At 38.9% G+C, this 20,061-nt stretch overlaps 1 protein-coding gene across 2 annotated transcripts in view; it reads right to left on the bottom strand.

Annotated features, from left to right (window-relative positions):
- Dhx15 (DEAH-box helicase 15) overlaps positions 1-20,061 on the bottom strand; it is a 204,095-nt gene that overhangs the window by 123,715 nt on the left and 60,319 nt on the right. For both annotated transcript variants that reach the window (XM_067147359.2, XM_067147358.2), the window contains 2 exons: positions 14,455-14,631; positions 14,163-14,364 (listed from right to left, as the gene is read on the bottom strand). In XM_067147359.2, the coding sequence (XP_067003460.1) occupies positions 14,163-14,364; positions 14,455-14,631 (379 nt within the window). The remainder of the gene's footprint in view (positions 1-14,162; positions 14,365-14,454; positions 14,632-20,061) is intronic.

Genomic DNA, 20,061 nt, shown 5'->3' with positions numbered 1-20,061 from the left:
TCTACACAGTAAGGCTGCCTCGGCAGCACTGTGTGTGGTGACGAGACTGTGACCTGGCTCTCTTTCAAGAACCCTGGGTTGCAAAAGGCAAAATACAGGGATTGGGAGGGGTTGGAGGCGTTCTGATATACAATCGGACCAACCAGACTCCCAGAACCTGTATACTTGCCAAAAAAGGAATAAAGTTACTGCCGTTGATGGATTTTTGTTCCAGAGACCTCACGACAGTGGCAATTCAGACATCACAGGAAGGGTCAAGGAGAATTTACTTGGGTCTGCATACCTTCCTCATGATGATGAGCAGTTACCACCTACCAAGGAAGTAATGAACTTGGTTGCAATGTGTGACAAGGATGGAGAACACCTCATTTTAGGATGCGATGCCAACTCTCACAACCTGGCATAGGGAAGCAATAACAATAAACCATGAAGTGAGTCTTTGTTAGAATTCATTTTGGAACACAACTTAATGAATAAAGGAAATAAACCTACCGTTGTGATCAAAAACAGACAGGCAGACAGGAGGTTATTGATGTAACTTTATCTACCCCCTATAAAGGGAGCAAAGGAAGTGAATGGCATGTATCTAAGGAAGTAAGTTGTTCAGACCACAGATACACACAGTATTTACGTGAATAATCCCTGCCACAGAATAATCCCCGCACCCTAACTTTAGGAAGGCGGATAAAAAAAAAAAAGCCAACATTGACGCAAATGAAACCCGCACCCTAATTTTGTGCCTCAAATTTTTTAAAAATATATGTGGGTATTATTTGCGTATATACGGTAATATTTGACATGGTGGGACTAGAACGCCAAACAGAATAATACAGAAATCCTCGGAGAACTAACTGGGACAACTACAAAAGTGAACAAGTTCAGAAACTCAAGAGAATAAACAGAAACATTAAAAAGAGATGGAAATTGTTGCAGGGCAATTACAAAGAAACCTGCCCTCTGGTAGCCAGGCAGTCCAACAGGAAGATTCGTTGGTGGAGCAAAGACCTGGCAGACCAAAGAAGACAGGTTAGGAAACTGTTTAATACAGCAAAAAAATCAGAAAAATGGGAGAAATACAGGAAATCCCTGACTGATTAAAATAAATTTTTAAGATCGGCAAAGGTACTGTACGGAGATAGATGACACTCCGGAATACACCAGACTTCAAAGAATCTTTCTAAGGATAGCCGAAACAGCATAAATTCACTCCAACGAGAGAACAGAAACTATACCAGAACCGTGGAAGAGACTATGAAAGAATTGTTTCATGTACACTTCCCCGGCTCAGAAATCACAGAAGAACCTCCTGGAGGCTGGGGCAGCCTGGAAATGGAGTTTCCATCATGGAAATCAGACAGGAGAGACTATGAAGTAGGCAGGAAGGTAGTTAACTATGGAACTTTAAAATGGGCAATCTTCTCATTTAAACCATATAATTCCCCAGGGAATGATGGAATTATGCCCATCATGCTTCAAGAAGGCTTTAATGTGCTTGTGGGGATTATGATATGATAAATATACATAGAGCAAGTTTAGCCCTAGGATATATACCAATGGGGTGGAGACACTCCAGGGCGGTATTTATACCTAAATGTAGGATGCTAATTAGTTTATAACATCACCTATTCAATACATTAAAATTTTAAACAATTAGGAATTTATCTTTATTTACATATGAGACATGCTTCGCTTTTCATTGAAGGCATCATCAGTTACAGTATTATTTCAAGGCATAGTATCTTCAATACGGATCCATAATGATGGTAGTACAAAGACTGGAAAAAAAATCTGGAACAAAAGGAGGTAGCGTTGGGAGCTTTTCTGGATACTGAGGGAGCTTTTGACAATACCTCCTTTAAAGCAATGATCACAGCTGCCTGAAAGCGAGGACTAGATGGAACCTCTTGTAGGTGGATCGAAGCCATGCTCAAAAGCAGAGTGATACATACAACATGTACGGAAAGCAGCCTGTCTGCAAGGGTCACAGGAGGGATGTCCGCAGGGAGTGGTTTTATCCCCTCTGTCGTGGAACCTCGTAGTGGACGGACTGCTTAACCAAATAAGCAAATTGGACTTTAACATCGTTGGCTATGCTGACGATATTGTCATTGTAGTCCAAGGAAAATTTGCTATCACCATTAAGGAACGAATGCAAATGGCACTTATCATTGTATACAACTGGGCAGAAAATGAGGGACTTATAAAAAGTTCTCATAAAACAGCCATTGTTCCATTCACCACAAGAAGAAATCTAAAGAGACTAAGCCCCTGTTTCTGAGAGGTGAGGAAATTAAACTGCAGGGAGAGGTTAAATACTTGGGAATAATCCTTGACTCCAAGTTAACCTGGAACCAGCATTTGAGCAAAATATATAAACAAATTTGTAACCTCCTTCATGATTGTAAAGAGGATGTATGGAAATACGTGGGGACTAAGACCAAGTATGATACACTGGCTGTACACTAAGGTACCAAGACCCTCAATAACATACAGTGCACTGGTATGGAGGACTAAGGTGCAGAATGAAACTTCTCTGGCACAACTAGGTAGAATTCAAAGATTAGCCTGCCTAGCAATTACTGGAGCATACAAAACAAACCCTACAGCGACTATGGAGGCCTTATTAGACCTGGCCCCGCTTGACATCTTAATCAAAGGGGAAGCGAGGATGGCATTCAACAGGCTAAAACAGGGTCAAATTGGAAGTATTCCAGACTCACAATCAGGAATATCATCAATAACAAAAATTGTAGAAGACTCCATACTTGATATGCGGTCAGACTACATTTCCACACAGTATAACTTCAATAAAACATTTGAGGTAATAACTAAAACAGACTCCTGGAAGAAAGAACCAGAGCATCTTAAGGACCCATACAGATGGATCAAAAGCTGAATCAGGGGTATATGGAATGAGACCAGGAAAAAGCATTAACTTTCCGCTGGGAAAATATTCTACGATATTCCAGGCAGAAGTTTATGCAATATTACAATACATATATGAAAACATTAGAAGATCCTATACCAATATGAAGATTCTTATGGCCCGGTTTCTTCAACAAAAGTTGTGTTAACTCTGCTGTTAAGGACACTTAACACATAATTTAACAAAATGGTCATCTCATCAAGGATTGTTAACTGTAACAAATTGTTAATACTTGTGTTAAATTAACCTGGCAGCAGCCCTGTGTTAAACCTCTTAACTGCTAAAATTTCAAAATGGAGGCATGTAGAAGACGTAAGTTTGAAGCTTTACTGCTGTATGAAGACTATTTATAAACTGAAGAAGGCAAAGGATGAAATAACTACTTTCTGGAGTTGTCAGAAGATATATTTCTAATTACCAAAGCCTTAATGAACAAGATACTACACGATATTGAAAATATGTTCGAGTTTCCAACAGTGAGGACAAATATCATGAAGCAGGATCCGCTTCGGACCACATGGAGGTGATAGAACACTAAAATGCGAACACATTTTACTCAAACTTGTCAGGTCTGCGCAACCTAATAATTTCCAAAAAATTTATGAATCCCCCGATTCTAATGCAACACCTATATACTTGATGACTTGCAATCTAGCAAGTGGAACAGTGGCCGTGTGGTCATTGTACTTCTGTCCTAACTGCGACCACTTGAGTTTGAGTCCCGCCATAGACATACATTTTTTATACAAATTAAATCATTGTTTCAGGGAATGTGAAGGTAAAATGCGAATAAAATGAATAATCAAATTGCAGTGGAACTTTATTTTCTACCTCAAATTTATATATATAGGGCTTACAATATTTCGTGCAATCTCAAAGAGTTATAGTGACAGTGCTAATTAAAATGACAGTGACAGTGAATTAGATTTTTTCTTGGACTGAATGAATATTCCCTGAAAGTAATGTTCTCCATCCCCACCATATTTATGAAATCCCGGGGCCAAAACATGTAGGCCTATCTCAACCTGATGCTCCACCCATAGAATATTTAAATCTGTTCTTTACACTTTCATTCCTGACACTATTAGTTGATTTTGTATGTTGTTCTGATCTTCTGAACTGTTCTATAGTAATAAATACTGCTACTGGACACAGTTTTCTCAAATAATTACTAGTACTCTCCCAAAATTCATTAAATATCCAATCATTGATAGGTTAAACTGCTGGTGTTTTTCTCTCCACATGTTCAATGTTTTTGGAAATTATTTTATAAATTGGAAAGTAGACCTACATTAACAATATAAATTGGTACGTATGATCCCAGACAAGAGTTAAGATTAAATATCTTAACTTAGTCACTTTGTATTTAGTGTAAAATGTGCTAATTAATTTCAAATTATGATTTGTCCTTTTAAAAAATAAAAAAGAATATTTTTTACACAGTATTCCACGAAATTTTGTTTTTCGAAATGCAAATCACATGTTTATATTCCTTGGAGTATCTCAAGCTCTCATACCAAATTTCACCTCCATATCTTTTAAACTGAGACATAAATATATTTTTTTTTTAATACAGTGATGCAAAATCCCTTGAAACATGCTTGGCATTCTATGCATATGATGCCCTATTATGGGTTGGCATCCAAAGGGTTAATGCTGCATGGAAATCCCTGAATGCAGACATCACAAACTGCTTCAGAAAAGCTGGAGTGGTTTTTACAGAAGACGTCGCAGAAAGTGAAGTGTTGGATGATGTGGAAACCAAGGAGAATTGGAAGCGGTTGTGTACAACGTTGGATGTGCCATCTACGGTAAGTCTTACCGACTACATCAATGTAGATAGTGATGTAATGGTCCACAAAGAAATCACCAATGAGGAAATAGTGGAGGAAATTATGAATGATAGAGATCCATGTGATGAGGAAGAGGAAGACAACCCCCAAAATGATTGTGATCGATAGAGCTTGACTCTTCAGCACGCAATGAACATGGCACGTAGCCTTCAAGACTTTCTTGTGTCACAAAGTGATGTGCCAGAATCTATTTTAAATTCATGTGCAGTGGTTGGTGAACATTTGGAACGAGCTTTTATGTCTGGATGTGTTCAGAAGAAAATCGCATACTTTTTCAAAAAAATGAGGTTCTGTGTAGACTTGCTGTTACAATGTAAAAATAGATTTTCTGAAAAATTCTGCCAATACTGTAACTCATAATGGAATTTTGAAGTTATATAGATCCTGCAACGAATAAAACAGGGCAGATGCCCCCGTAGTTCCGCCCCTATAAACAACAACTGATATAATACTAGGTGAGTTCTTAAGAATTGACGTATTTCAGTATAACAAATTAATTTCAAAGGTCCCCAAAATTTTGTTATACTGATATTTTACTGCATGTACAATTTATAGCTCTTTATAGCCCACAAATCATGTATTCACTGCACAAAATTTGAGGTTATCGCATATTGGAAACCCCCACCCCTCCCTAAGTTTTTGGCTGCAAACGTGGGAAAAAAAAAAAAATACGGAGAGTCTAATATGCGAGTAAATATGGTATTTTTCATATACTCTTGTGCAGAGGGCCAATAAAAGTATTAAGTATTATTGCAATCGCACTATTTAAACAAAACGTTAGTACAAGCCTTTTATTTCGGAGCAGTGGGTTATTAAATATTATATTTTGGTCACATAGACAAGGAATTGGAGATTAGACGCGACAATGTGCGACTGGCAGGAATGACTTCGGCCGCCATCTTGACCAACTCGAGCCGAAACTTGAAGGTGCGACCTCTGCACGCTTTAAGATACGGCCACCAGTACACGTTCTGACAGACTTTAATTATGTCTTCATTAGTAAGGAATTTCATGACTTTTTCCGTATCCATAACTAGGCTATCACAAGACAAATATGCACCGCGCTAGTTAATTTCACACTAGTATGTTCCTAATCCAGATATAGGCTACCATATCACGCAACAAATATTCACTACACTTCCATGTACCACTCAAAAAAATAAATGTAACTTCTGAATGGAATGCGAAATACAAGCTATACGCTCACTGTGCTATTCAGCAATCTCGCTGTTAATACCGTATTTACTCACATATCAGACTTCCCCTTTTTTCCACATTTACAGCCAAAAACATGGGGGGGGTCCAATATGTGATAACCTCAAATTGTGTGCAGTGAATACAGGACTTGTGGGCTATAAGGGGCTTAAGGCTAACGGCTTACTCCCCGAAGGTGCAACTTATCCTGTGAAGTTCAGGAATTTAAGATCCATTTCTGTAATCATGCAACTGTGGCGTCAGATCTTACCAGAGTTGGAAATCACGTTCCATTCACAAGGGAAGACAAATAACATTTTCAGGGCTAGGAAGAATTCGATCGTACTAAGTGTATAATGAAAATTTGTGATGCGTTAGGCAAGGTACAGTAGAAGTTCGTTTTAGCGAGAATTCATAACAGCGAAAAATGTACTCGCTATAGAAGATTGTCGTCATATCCGACTTTTGTATAAAAGTCGGAAACCTGTCCATATATATTAAAATTGGTATGAAACGGCAATTAGTTTGTTCAAAACTTGCGTTTCTGCGGATGATATCCACACTACAGCTTCCTTGTTTGTTATTCTTAGAAATCTGATACTGTGTGAAAATGTATGTTTAATTTTATTCCGAAAAAATTACAGTATCGTATTTCTCTGAATTAAAGACGACTGCCACTTTTTCCTTCATAAAATTTAAATTAGGCTCGAAGATTGCTTTGTAAAATCATATGAATACCTTTGTTGTACAATAAGCATTTAGTGGACGCCGAATATTGGCTTTCATTATGCCTAATTTTTTTGCGGCTGCACAATTATTCTTTATTTCTGTGGGTTTAATGACCATAAACTTAAGACTGGCTTCATAATACCTAAGAGAACCCATTTAAAATTTGCCGGCAATACCTACTGTATTCTACGGGTCTCTACAATACAATGAACCACCAGGAAAATATTCTTGCTGTCAAAAAAACTTACTTTTACTCAGCGTCAGATATAACCGCTTACCGCTACACGCAAGTGCCGCTTGTCGGGTTCAGCCAACTTCAGCGGCGTAGCAATTTACAGGCCTAATCGCGGACGTTGAAGGTCAACGAACGAGTTCATTGTGCCGCGGTGTGGCCATTCCGCCCTTGCGTTTTTCGTACACATACCTCACAATTTCATTTTCAACTTCTTTAAAGCGTCCTTGTTGAGGACCACTGAATGCATATTTTGTATCTTTGTCTTCACTCTGACGCCAAATATTGGCTTCAGTTAGGCCTATGCCATATTTTTTGCGGCTGCAAAATTATTCTACATTTTTGAGTGTTTAATAACCATCAACCTAAAATTGACATCATAACGACGAGAACACGTAGAAAATTTCCCGGCAATACCTCTTCCACGTATCTTTAAAATACAACTATCTATCATGAAAATATTCCTGCTGTCTATAAACTTAAATTTTACTAAGCATAGACGAGTTATAACTCTGTCACTGAGTAGCTGTGGCCTTTTGATGCCATTCTGTAGATTTGAGAAAAGTTTTTGTAGAGGCTAATAGAACATCATTCTCTCTTCAGTATGTCCTGTCAACGCGTTTTGTATGTGCGTTACGTAAAATCAGCTTCATGGTCCGTATCGCACTTCGATAGATTCACAATTAAGTATTTATTATTTTCCACCTAGTTTTAATGTTGTCAATCTTATGTTAATTTTAAGGACACTTCCTCTTAAGCATTACTTTGTCAATTTATATATTTTTCATCTAAACAGTGTTATGTGGCTGAAGATGTTGATAATATACGAAACATGTACCACTTTTAACCATTAAATTGCCTTAAGCATTGTATTGACTAGGTGGAAAATAATAAATACTTAATTGTAAATTTTGTATGTGCACGCGCATTCGAGGGTGAGAAGAAACAATTTGGTTACCGCGGTAGTTGCCAGGGGTATCTGTTAAATTACTGCTAGGCCGCGAATAAAAGGCAACCCTTGATTTTTCGCACGAATTTCTGAGGAAAAAAAACATCGTCTTGGATTCGGAGAACGGTATCACTCCAGAGGCTCCTGTGGCAAACATTTAAGTTTCTTCAACCGGCATCATGTAACCGTACGTGTATCATGAAAACCTTTTTCAAACGCACGCAGAGAAATGATAACCTCCTTGCTAAAAATTTACATGGAAATAGCCTTTCCTAAATGTAACTAGACCAAGAAAATAAAATCCAACCTCAGAAATCAGTGATGCGCTCTGCCATATCTTGAGGTGTATCGCATTCTTACTTAATGTCAGTGTAGAGTATTAAAATTAAGCGAGGGTTTACTTAGCCTGTATTTCTAATGAGTTAACAAATGCTAACGGCCACATATTTACGTATTTATTATGAAAAGTGTCATCCTCTTTCATTTTGAATTTTCTTTCAGAGACCCTTTGAATGTAGACGAGAGAGCTTGCAAGTACACATAGCCAGAAAACGATTCCGCACCAAAATAAACGATCGCATTTTGTGGTAAACGTTTCAGTTTTCTTATTCAAACAGTGTCACCTAACCTAACTTAACCGTACTACAGATGTATTATGAAAACATGTCAAGTGCAAGTAGAGAAATAATAAACTTCTCTCTATTATTATTATCATTTATTTATCGTATGATGAATCTGTGTACACACATGCATATAGTTCAGGATAAATGTGCGTAGTCACAAGTCTGTACAATACTATAACTCTAGGTCTAGCATTTTGACCCAATCAACTGCTTCATCCGATGTGCGGTGAATGTCCATTAGCGTTCCTTTGAAAGCTCGAATTGGGCAGTCAGCAACAATGTGGTGGATTGACTGAGAAGACACACTGCAATCACAATCTGCAGAGCTAGTCCAACCCCATTTGCACAACAGATAACCACACCTGCCTTGTCCAGTTCTTATTCGATTGATGATTCTCCACGGTCGTCTTGGAAGATCAAATCCTTGTACTTGTTTGGAAGGATTCTCAACTAGATGTTTGTTCACTACTGATGACTGGGTTTTCCATGAACTGTTAACATGAAAAGAGCTTCGTTCAAGATCCATTGCTGTACGCCAGGGTGGTTTCCTTGATTTCAGTCGATGTTCAGTGTGCGTAATATCTTGATGGATGGGTAGTTGGGGGCTCTGCTGAATGTTCTTCCAAACCTTTAGGAGAGCTTCTGATCGTCTTAGGGCTGGAGGTGGAATATTGCTGAGAACAGAAAGCCATAGTGTGTTCATGCTCCGAATGCAACCCGTGATAATGCGCATTGCCTGATTGAGTTGTACATCGATCTTCTTTGTGTGAACACTATTGATGCAAGAGGGGCAGCAGTATTCAGCAACAGAATATGATAAGGCTAATGCTGTTGATCTTAGAACAGAGTATTGGCTCCCCATGATGTACCAGCAAGTTTCTGAAGAATATTATTTCTAGTTTTTACTTTAGCAGCTACATTTGAGAGATGTTGCTATTAGTTTACATGATAACAGCCTTTCCGAAATTTAACCAGATGCAAGAAAATATAAAAACTAACCACTGAAATCAATGATCCACTCTGCCGTATCTTGAGGTGTATCCCATTCTTAGTTATTTCCGTATTTAGCATTAAAATTAAGCGACTGTTTGGTCAGCCTTTACTTTTAACGAGTTATCTGTTATCAGGCACGTTATTTACGCATCTATTACGAAAACAAATTCTCTTTCATTTCAAATTTTCTTTACGGAACAGCACTCGATGGGTATTACTAATAAAGTTAGATATCACCTTTGAATGTCAACGAGAGAACTTGCTAGTGGACATAGCGAGGAACCGATATCGAAGGTAATTGACCGCGTGCAACACAATTGCTGGGGTGCATAAATATTGGCAATGGAAAAAATCGTGTACGCTTAATCGCTCGTAAAAAACGGATGGATCAGTGATAGGGCTCTCACTGTAACCGAAGGATAATACGCAGTTTAACATAGGAATTTCGAAGGGACAGCAAAACATTGTTACAACGGGGTTCTCGTTATATGTCGTACTCGCTATAGCAGACTTCTACTGTATTTTTATACAGATTTAATACAATGAGAATCGGGTCTTCAAGGAACGCACTGACAACCGTCTGTTATGAAAAATGCAAAATACTATTGAAAATATTCTCCATAAGGGCCGATTGCAGAAACAAATGACCAAGTAATGTAAGTTACACTGCATAAACAATATTCAGCCAGTTCAGCAAGCTCAGAGCAGTGGGACCCTAAGCACACAGCCAACTCGCTTGGTCTAAGCAGTTGGCCAAACCTTTGTACAGTACCCGGGGAAAAAAAAAAAAAAAAGTTTAATGGTCCAGTAGGTTTTTTGTCATACATTAGGCTTATTACCTTTAAAAAATGCATGAGAGCTTGCCTTTTCCTTTTGTAAACTCCAACGAAATGCTCCATATGATCCATAGCCTTGACGCATCGTCAGCATCACTTGTACTTATTACTGAATCTAACACAGTTGGAGCGGCAAGAACATAATTTTTTGATGGAATAGTTTTCGCCTGCGCCATATCTTCATTATGTTCAGCATCAGCTGAAGCTACATCTTCGTCTGGCGTAATGTGATCACAGCTGATCAAAACAGAAGGATCCTGTGCCTCTGAACTAGTCTCTGCACAGCATTCAGAGAAAGTTGTATTGGCATCAGACAGTTGACAGACTGTCTCCCACTGATCTTAGTTTTCTTTATCTTCATTTAAGGAACCAAATCTACATCTGACCAAGCAGTCTGCGATTTATCGTTGAAGGAATTGCGTCCCAAGCAACTGTCACACCCCACATAGTATCCTTCACATCCACTTGTGTATTTCTCTTACCAGAACATTTCTAATGAGCTCACAGAGAAAGTAATGCACCAGTTCCTTTCTGTAAGCATGTATAGGAGATGAAATGATACCTTGATCTAGGAATTGTAAGCAGCTAGTACAACTGGCCAGCAGAAAAAGATGCACATATTTTAAAATTATGTTTCTGTACAGCACACTGTTCTAACAGAAGTATTCTTCTTTCCTAGCATGCCATTTTGTACTCAAGGCACACTAGCCACTCCTAAAATTCTGCATGTCATCCAGGCAATTTTAGGTGCCTTGAGCTTGGAGACAAGTGCCTGATGCTCTTAAAACATTGTGGCTTCTCAAACATTCCTACGGCAAAGGGAGGAAGACTCTCACCCGTATTGTTACACAGAAGGACTGTGACCCTATATACAGTGGAACCTCGATTATCCGTTCCCTGAAAATACGTTTTCCCGGAATATCTGTTCAAATTACGTGGTCCCGCGAGCATCGTAATTAAATCACGTTGTAAAAGTCCCGCATTATCCGTTCCTCGAAGAAACGATTTCACGGATCAACCGTCCAGAAATTCCAGCCCCATCAACGCTAAATCCTCGATCAATCGTTTTTTAATAAACTGTGTCTCACAAAAGGACGGCTATGGCATATTTTTGGATCTTGGCGTTAATTAAAGCAAGTACTGTACCGGTACTGGAAAAGCGATCGGCGGTTACCTTGCATAAGGGACCATCTTAGCATCGCATTCGGGTGGTATTGTTTAGAGAATCTCAGAAAATCATAAAGCAGAAAGTGGCGACAACAATTTCAAGGAGACACGGCGCATTTCGACAGCTCTGCTTGAAGACAGAACGAGTTTCGTCAAATGTTCGCACTTACAAAACGTCCATATTATGTCCAGGGTTAGATGTTTATATTTTTACTTTTTTCGATCGTACTGCCGAAGAGGTTTTTGGCACTTTGCTCAGGGCACTGCAGAGTAACTGGGCTTTCAGGCAGGAATCGAAACTGCTTCTTAACACAAATTCAGTATTTTTTATATTATCGTACATGATTATGTTAGCGAGACCAAACAGATGTTGCACCTTACATTTTAAAAAAAGAAACCCATGGGAGGTCTTGGAATTGCCTATTACTGTTTAGGTCCTAATGTAAGACTGGGAATTTTATGTTTTCGTGTTAAAATACCAAAAACCGCAGTCGTTTTATTTGCGCACATTACAGTTTAAATGGTTGGTATAATTTCAAACTCGTACTGACATGTGCAGCGAGCGCCCTTTCCAGATGACCTCAAGGTCACGAATAACCGTCGTTTCTGAAGTTTTGATATTTCTTTTATCTTTCCAATTTGATTGGATTTGTGATGCGCAGAATTGAATATAATGCATTCGAGAACTTTTAAGAATCGATACTTACATTCGAAACCATGTTTGTTTTTTGTTTTTTTGCTAGGGGCTTTACGTCGCACCGACACAGATAGGTCTTATGGCGACGATGGGATAGGAAAGGCCTAGGAGTTGGAAGGAAGCGGCCGTGGCCTTAATTAAGGTACAGCCCCAGCATTTGCCTGGTGTGAAAATGGGAAACCACGGAAAACCATTTTCAGGGCTGCCGATAGTGGGATTCGAACCTACTATCTCCCGGATGCAAGCTCACAGCCGAGCGCCTCTACGCGCATTCCAGAAACTGACTACGAACAGTATACCGGAGACCAAATTACAATGAAAGATTAAGAAATGAACGGATTTCGCATTCATTTTGGGTGCTTTCGTATCTAATGTGCTTTATTTTATTAGATGAGAGAATTAAAAACTACTTGTGGTCGATTGTCGTTTGGCTTGGCGTTATTAGATTTTTCGAATAGTTTGGCTAGCCTTATCAAAGTCGCTGAACTGAAAGAAGTTTTCACGGGAAACTGACGAAGATTCCCCTGTAAAACTGAATATAAAGTATCGAGATTTTGAACTCGCGTACTGGTAATTAATGTGGTTTCGTGGTCTAACATGCCCGCCTCTCATCCAGAGGCCCGGGTTCGATTGCGACCAGGTCAGACAATTTTACCTGGATATAAGTCTGATTCCAGGTCCACTCAGCCTACGTGATTACCTTTAATTGTGGAGCTATCTAATGGTGAGATGGCGACCCCGATCTACAGAGCCAGGAATATCGGCCGAGAGGATTCGTCGCACTGACCATGCGCACCTCGTAATCTGGAGTCCTGCGGGCTGAGCAGCGGTCGCTTGGCAGGCAAAGTCCCACTGGGGCTGTAGTTTGGTTTGGTTTAGGAGTTTTGTAAGATTATAATTATACATATTTCATTTTTGTGATGTTTAGCCAAATTGCTGATGGTTTTCATTCATTCCCGGATTTTCCGTTTTCCCGTATTGTACGTTTTATTTTCATGGTCCCTCGAAAAACGGAGCACCGAGGTTTCACTGTAGTATGAATTTCCACCATGGCACCTCTCTCCTTTAAAACCGTAAGTCTGTTTAGGATCAGCATTAAAAGACAATGCAGTTTCATCAGCACAGAAAATACTGTCACCTGCATATGAATTGATGATATGAGCCATGCTTTCTCGGCAACTTTTGGCAGTGGCAATGTTCACGGATTCTGCTTCTCCACAAACTGCCTGCCACATGATATTGTGGCATTCCTAAAAATGCTGAAGCCAATAATTTGAACACTAGAACTCTAGCCCATTCGCTTTTCCTTTAATAACCTTGCCAGCAACAGGCATATTATTGCTTGAGCATGCCATAACCACTCGATTCCACTTCCAGATCGAAGTGCTGAGCTCCCTGAATGCACATTCACCTTGTAATATTCGAACCCTGCATTTCTAGAGCTTCTACATTTTCACAATTTTCTTAAAGTGAGAAAGTCAAAGTGTGGACACATGAATTTCAAATTCTTTAGCTATTTCAGTTTTTGTTCTTTGTCAACTTCCCTTATAATTTTCATCTTCTCACTCAATGTTTTCTCGCAAAACAAAAATTAGCACGTGTATCCTAAACTACATACTGCAACTAACAAAATTCCAAAACTGATTCTCATATCACAGCACAATGTCACATGATACGTGTGTACTCTACAATTAAAACAAACTATAAAGAACTAGAGTGCTAAATGCACCAAATTAATCGACTATCTTACAGCAATTAATGACCCTGGAAGTCCACAAGAGCATGAAGGATACAGTATTACCTTATTACAACAATCTACTCTACAAATCTGCAGAACTATAATCTGAATACACAGATGAGGTGCTTAAGAGAGAAAAAACTTAAGGGTGGACTGAGAAACAAAATTAACTCAATGCCAAGCATAATAAAAAGTATATTATTTTGAATCTCCTAAGATACATACCTGGAATTTTCCCGCATCTAATGTGGCTGACATAATAACTAACTTGAGATCATTCCTCTGCTTGATAACTTCCTTGAGAACACCCATCAGAATGTCAGTAGCCAATGTTCTTTCATGAGCTTCATCCAGCAGAATAACTTGGTAATTATCCAGCATAGGATCTGACATACCTTCTCGCAACAACATACCATCTGTCATATACCTGTAAATGTAATATACTGTAATTTTCTTCCTATTTACAGCACAAAAATATTAACTTTTTATTCCATAATATCAAACTTAATTCACATACTTAAGGAGTGTCTTTGGAGATGAGCAGTCCTCAAATCGAATGCTGTAGCCAACTTCTTGACCCAGACAGACATCCATTTCTTCGGACACTCGCTGTGCAACAGACATTGCAGCTACTCTGCGAGGCTGAGTACACGCAACACCTTTCTTGCCTTTCACCCGTGAAAATTCCACGCACCTAGAAAATGAATATGTATAATAACAGCAAAATCAACTCCTGAAAATTCCATTTAAAGGAAACATATACAGTAAAATTCCATTAATACACCCCTCAAAGGACTGTGCTCTAAATGCAGTGGGACAAATGTTAAATGAGATGGAGAAAGCAATTTTGAGACAATTTCATAGGAAAATTATTTTATTATTAGATAGTAAACATGCAAATATGAACTCATTTCTTATGAAAAAGACTGAATTGTTTGCCATGTGTGTACTGCTATTATGAATTCTAATGCACAGCTTAAAAAAAAAAAACCTACCATCACCTTTTTCCATATGTTCATACATCCAAGACATGCACAGATACTGAAATGGAAGCAGACACAATGACAAACCACATTTGCATGAATTAACGCTGAATACAAGACACCACGTGTCAAACAAAAGTGTTCGCTGGTCATACACCATGGCTATATTAGGACTATTGCCAATCCTTGCATAGATCACACTTTCTCAACACCTGCGCATGTTTCTGACAATTAATGAATGCAGTCTCCTGCTACAATGTCTTCTATCTAGTGCAGGTACTTGAGAGGGTTGTCAGGGTCTGGATAGGAAAATGGCCTCACAGAGCTTGTTTCCAACCATATGATCACTCGTACAACAGAAGCCTCTTGTAGGTCCATCCAGAGCAATTGTGCTGCAACTTGACAGTTCCGGAGAACTCTTAGACGCACAAAACAACGCTTCCCTGGGGTGGTTTTCCTTTGGTGGTCCATACTAGGGCACGTGGCAACACTTCTAGTCTCCTGGAAACTTTTCTACAGATACCAAATTGCATTCTTAACAATCCCTAGCATTCTGCCAACACACCTCTGCGTGAAGCCTTCTTGAGGCAGTATAAATGCACGAATGTCTTATTCGACAACTGCTTTACCCCTGTTGCCTATCTCAGCCATGAACTGTGAACTCCACACACACACACACACACCAACATTCAAACACACTATGAACTGAGCAACTCGATCCCTTCAACCGTACCCGACACCTCCCAAATATCCGAATGACATTGGAGCGGTGTAATTATACAGCAGGGCACGCCCGCCACTTGCAAGAGAGTTATATCCAACTCACATTTACTACAATTCTTAAAAACATTAATTCCTTTCCCTAATCCAGGGTATTATGAGATGCGAGTTTACTGCCCAGACGACGCCACGAATGAGTTCCACTGTTCATTCATTATGGGTATCCAGAGTGAACTCTTAAAATGATCACATGTACAAAGAACATGTACATTACAACAAGAGGTGCACACACAGACCAGAAACAGATATTGTAGAGGTTAGTAACAGCCCACTGCATGCCAAGCCTTGCAGTAGCTCATTGGCTGGGGTGCAGTCAGAGATATGACAGTGGACTGGGCTCTAGGATACAGAGGTTCGAATCCCATGCAAGTAACATTTTTAAAACCGTTACTGTGTGGGATGTGGCGAGGTTGCATACTTAATAGTTCCACAGAATAATTTGTTCATGTAGCCCTGAAATGGCTGTTGGTATCGTGGCAAATACAACAGAGCTGGGTTGGACAATACTAGGAAACATGTTACAGGACTTCAGTTACCTATGTTGTTTAACACAGCTAAGGTGCCAGAATTTTCACCTACACGAGTTCTTTAACGGGCTGCTAAATATAACAAGAGGCTGACATATTTGAGCACATTCAAACATGACTAGACTGCCCTGTCATCGAACCCATTATCTTGAGCTCAGAAGGGCTGTGATCTACCATTTGAGCTACAAAGCCATTTCCAAGATATAAGTTTGATACTGGCCAAATGTGATAGCCTTTAAATGCAAAAGAACTGTGGAAGGAAACAAAATGCATGTTTCTTTAAATTTATAGCAAATGAAGGGACATAAAGATCATTAGTAGTAAAGTGAAACCTTGTTAGTGCATTCCTCATTAACACGTTCTCCCACTTAGCACATCGTAAATTCGAGTCTCAATTCTCATCTTATTAGATCTATATATAAATACCCCACTTATCATGGCACAAATTTTTGCTATTAACTCTTAGTATGAACACAGTTTCCCCAGCCCTGAAAATGTTATTTGTCATCCCTTGTGAAACAAACATGATTTCCAACACAGGTAAGATGCGTCGCCACATTTGCATGATTACGGAATAAGCCTTAAATTCCTGAACTTCACAGGGTAAGTTGCACATTCGGGAAGCAAGTCATTAACCTCGGCAATGTTCAGTTTCGCTTGCTGACTAGCAGAAAGATTGCTGAATAACACAGTGAGCCTATTTGTCTTTTATTTCGCATTCCATACAGAAGTTAGAAATTTATTTTGTGTTCAGTGGTACAGTGAAGTTTAAAGTAATAAACTTCATGGTTGGGTTCCATATTGAGTCAAGACTTAACTTAAAAATGAGTACAAAATTTTATTGTTCCACCTTCTCAATACTTAAAATCATTTAACGTTTATCAAAACATTACAATATAATAATAACAGGTACTAGTTTCGGTCCGTTTTTTGGACCATCATCAGCCTAGCCAAAATTACAAGCAAAAGACATAATCTAAAAATGAAGTGATGTGGATGAACAAGGGGATGGGATGGTGATGGAATGACATACAAAATTAAAAACCTTATACATGTGTTACAATAAATATGACCAGAATATGTTAAAATTAACAGATGAATAAAAGCATTGTGATGTCGTATAAAATCACTTGATGACAAAGTCTTAGGTTGACAGTTGAACTTGTGTTGCACACTTAAATTCGAGTGAAATCTTATGTAGTTCGTATGTTTCTGGAAGGTTCTAAAAGCGAGTTCCACAATGGCGCAGAGGGAATTGTCCAATATGACCAGTATAGACTTGACGAATTGAGAAAGCTGGACTCGTTCTATGTAGCATGAACGATTGCTGTTTTTAAAGGTAGTCTCAATTCAGTCGGAACCCAGTGAACCCGTCACCTAAATTTTGACATCTGGTCCTCCCGCCATTATTCTAATAATCTGGAATTCTTTGCAAATACATGGTTGTACACTACTTGAGTAAAGGCTTCATTACAAATAGCACATTATCGCTAGATGGGTGAAATTTACAAAACTAATCATTACTAATAATTGACAAATTGTAGTATAAACACCACTCAAAAAAGTCACGATGGTCAATGCCCTCATGTCGGACAAAATCATATCCAGCGTTTCCATATCTCTATTGGATAGTTTATCTTCATATATATTGAGTAGTAAACTTTCTCACTTCACACGTTCATTTTTATTGTCTTCTGCCAAACCGTCTTAACAAGGTTTTACTGTATTATTGCAGTATCGAGCATCAATGGGATCGTTGTTTTGCTGTCCTAACATTTAATTTACATATGTGCAATTTGAAACTTCCTATACGTATAAAACATCAAGCCAACAGATATATAAATTTCTACAAGTGTCCGAGTTAAATGATCCAACTCCATAGTAATACAATGCATAGCTACTGAAAGATGTCAATGGTATGAAATGAAAGTTACATAAGACATCTGAAGCAGAACCATGTATTAAAAATAATGCCCAACTTGCCTCAATGCTATTTAGCTGCCCTTTATCGAGAACGGCCTTGTTGGTCACATAGTCCTCCCACTTAACCTTCTTAGTGCCGGCTCCATTAATACCATGGTTGCTAAGAATGCCAAAGAGAATATACCTATCATGCAGCACCGAAGATAAAAGCATATCCTATCCTCACTTTTCAAGGTATCTCATTGTAGTTTATATTTTCTTGTAGCTAAGTGATCCCTCTCTTCACTCATCATATTAACATCACGAAAATAATTCATACTTCCAACCAAAAAAAATTTAAAATGTCCATAAAATTTCTGAAAAATTTTAATTCAAATCTGGATCTCAGTACATCCTATTATTTTGATCGTACTCACCTAAATTTTGTATTCCTGTGCATACTGATACATTGTTTACAAGTTTGTAAAATATCAGTGTTTTAAGAATAATAGTTCTTGTAAAAATGGATTAAAATACTGACTTGGTCTAGCATCAGGAGGAGGTACGCATTTAGGGCCGGGCGTCTCAAGGAATGCAGAAGAGGGCTAAAATAGCACGTCGTGATCGGACTGAATTTTACGGAAATCGGGAATCTGGACATCATCGTCATTACTGTCCCCGTCAATTCCATCATTATTCCCGTCACTATCATTACCGTCTTTATCGGAAATTTCATGCATCACTGTCACACGAGTAAGTCTGATAACATAACCACAATCGTCATTGTTTGAAATGTTACCGGCAATATTATTACTCTCAGTATCATCTGAATCGTCGCCTGACTTGATGTAATCAGAATCGTCACTCAATCAAGATATTGTACCAAATCGTCATCAATTTCAAACATAATACGAGAACTAGTCGCCATTATTACGAACACATGGTCTACAGGTACACGCCAAACAGCTGAAATAGAAAAAATGAAAACATCAACACAACATGTCGCACAGAGATTCTGGTGGTAGATTTAAAAACTATGTAGTATCTACTACAGAGTGATGCTGACTGGAGCTGCCATTTGTCAGATATGTGCAAACTATTACGACGTACATAGAAACGAGCGCTCGTGGCACTTTTCGCTAGGCTACAGAGGATCGCAAATATTCAAGATCTATCTCATTTTCTGTTGGTGAAAACACTGAAGTTTTTTGATATCACGGCAATAGCCTCCAAGTTTCACAGCAATACAGCAGCGTGGAAATGACAAAAGCTTTGTACACCACGAGTTTGGTATGCAGTTTTAGGTCGTTATTCGTGAAGACCCTGAGCATTAACTGTCCAAATGCTGCATGAGCAGCCCTAATTCTTTATCAGCGTCTTGCTCGCAGGTAGACCGTTTAGACAAGATGCTTCCAAGATATGAAAAGTGATCAACCTGTTCCAGTGCTGTGTCTAAGATGGAGATACTGAAATCAGGAAGAGTTAATCCTGGGGAAGGTTGTGCAAGCAGCTTCATTTTTTCTGCATTAATGGCAAGACCAAAGCGATCACAAGCAGTTATAAAGCAGTTGACTGACTGTTGTACTTCTGCAGGTGTTAGAGCAGGAGATGCTGTGTCATCGGCATACTACAGCTCTGTCACCCGGGTAACCAGAGTATGCCTTTGTGAGCAGAGTCTTGCCACATTGAAAAGGCCTACATCAAAATGAAATTTTATCTCCATGTCTTTGTTTGCTGATGATTCATGCAACATGGCTAGAGAAGAGCTTAAACAATATTTCCGAATATCAGTGACAGGCGTATTTGTGGTACAAAAATATCTGACTATTACCTGTGATTACGTCACAGAAAGAATGAGCATACGGTTATCATCACGGTTATTCTTTGGTCGCGGGCGGCCAATTATGAAATACATACTTCTAGTTGATATGA

This window comes from Anabrus simplex, chromosome 5 (genome assembly GCF_040414725.1).
Source record: "Anabrus simplex isolate iqAnaSimp1 chromosome 5, ASM4041472v1, whole genome shotgun sequence".
Lineage (NCBI taxonomy): Eukaryota > Metazoa > Arthropoda > Insecta > Orthoptera > Tettigoniidae > Anabrus > Anabrus simplex.
This window is presented reverse-complemented; position numbering and strand designations above follow the sequence as displayed.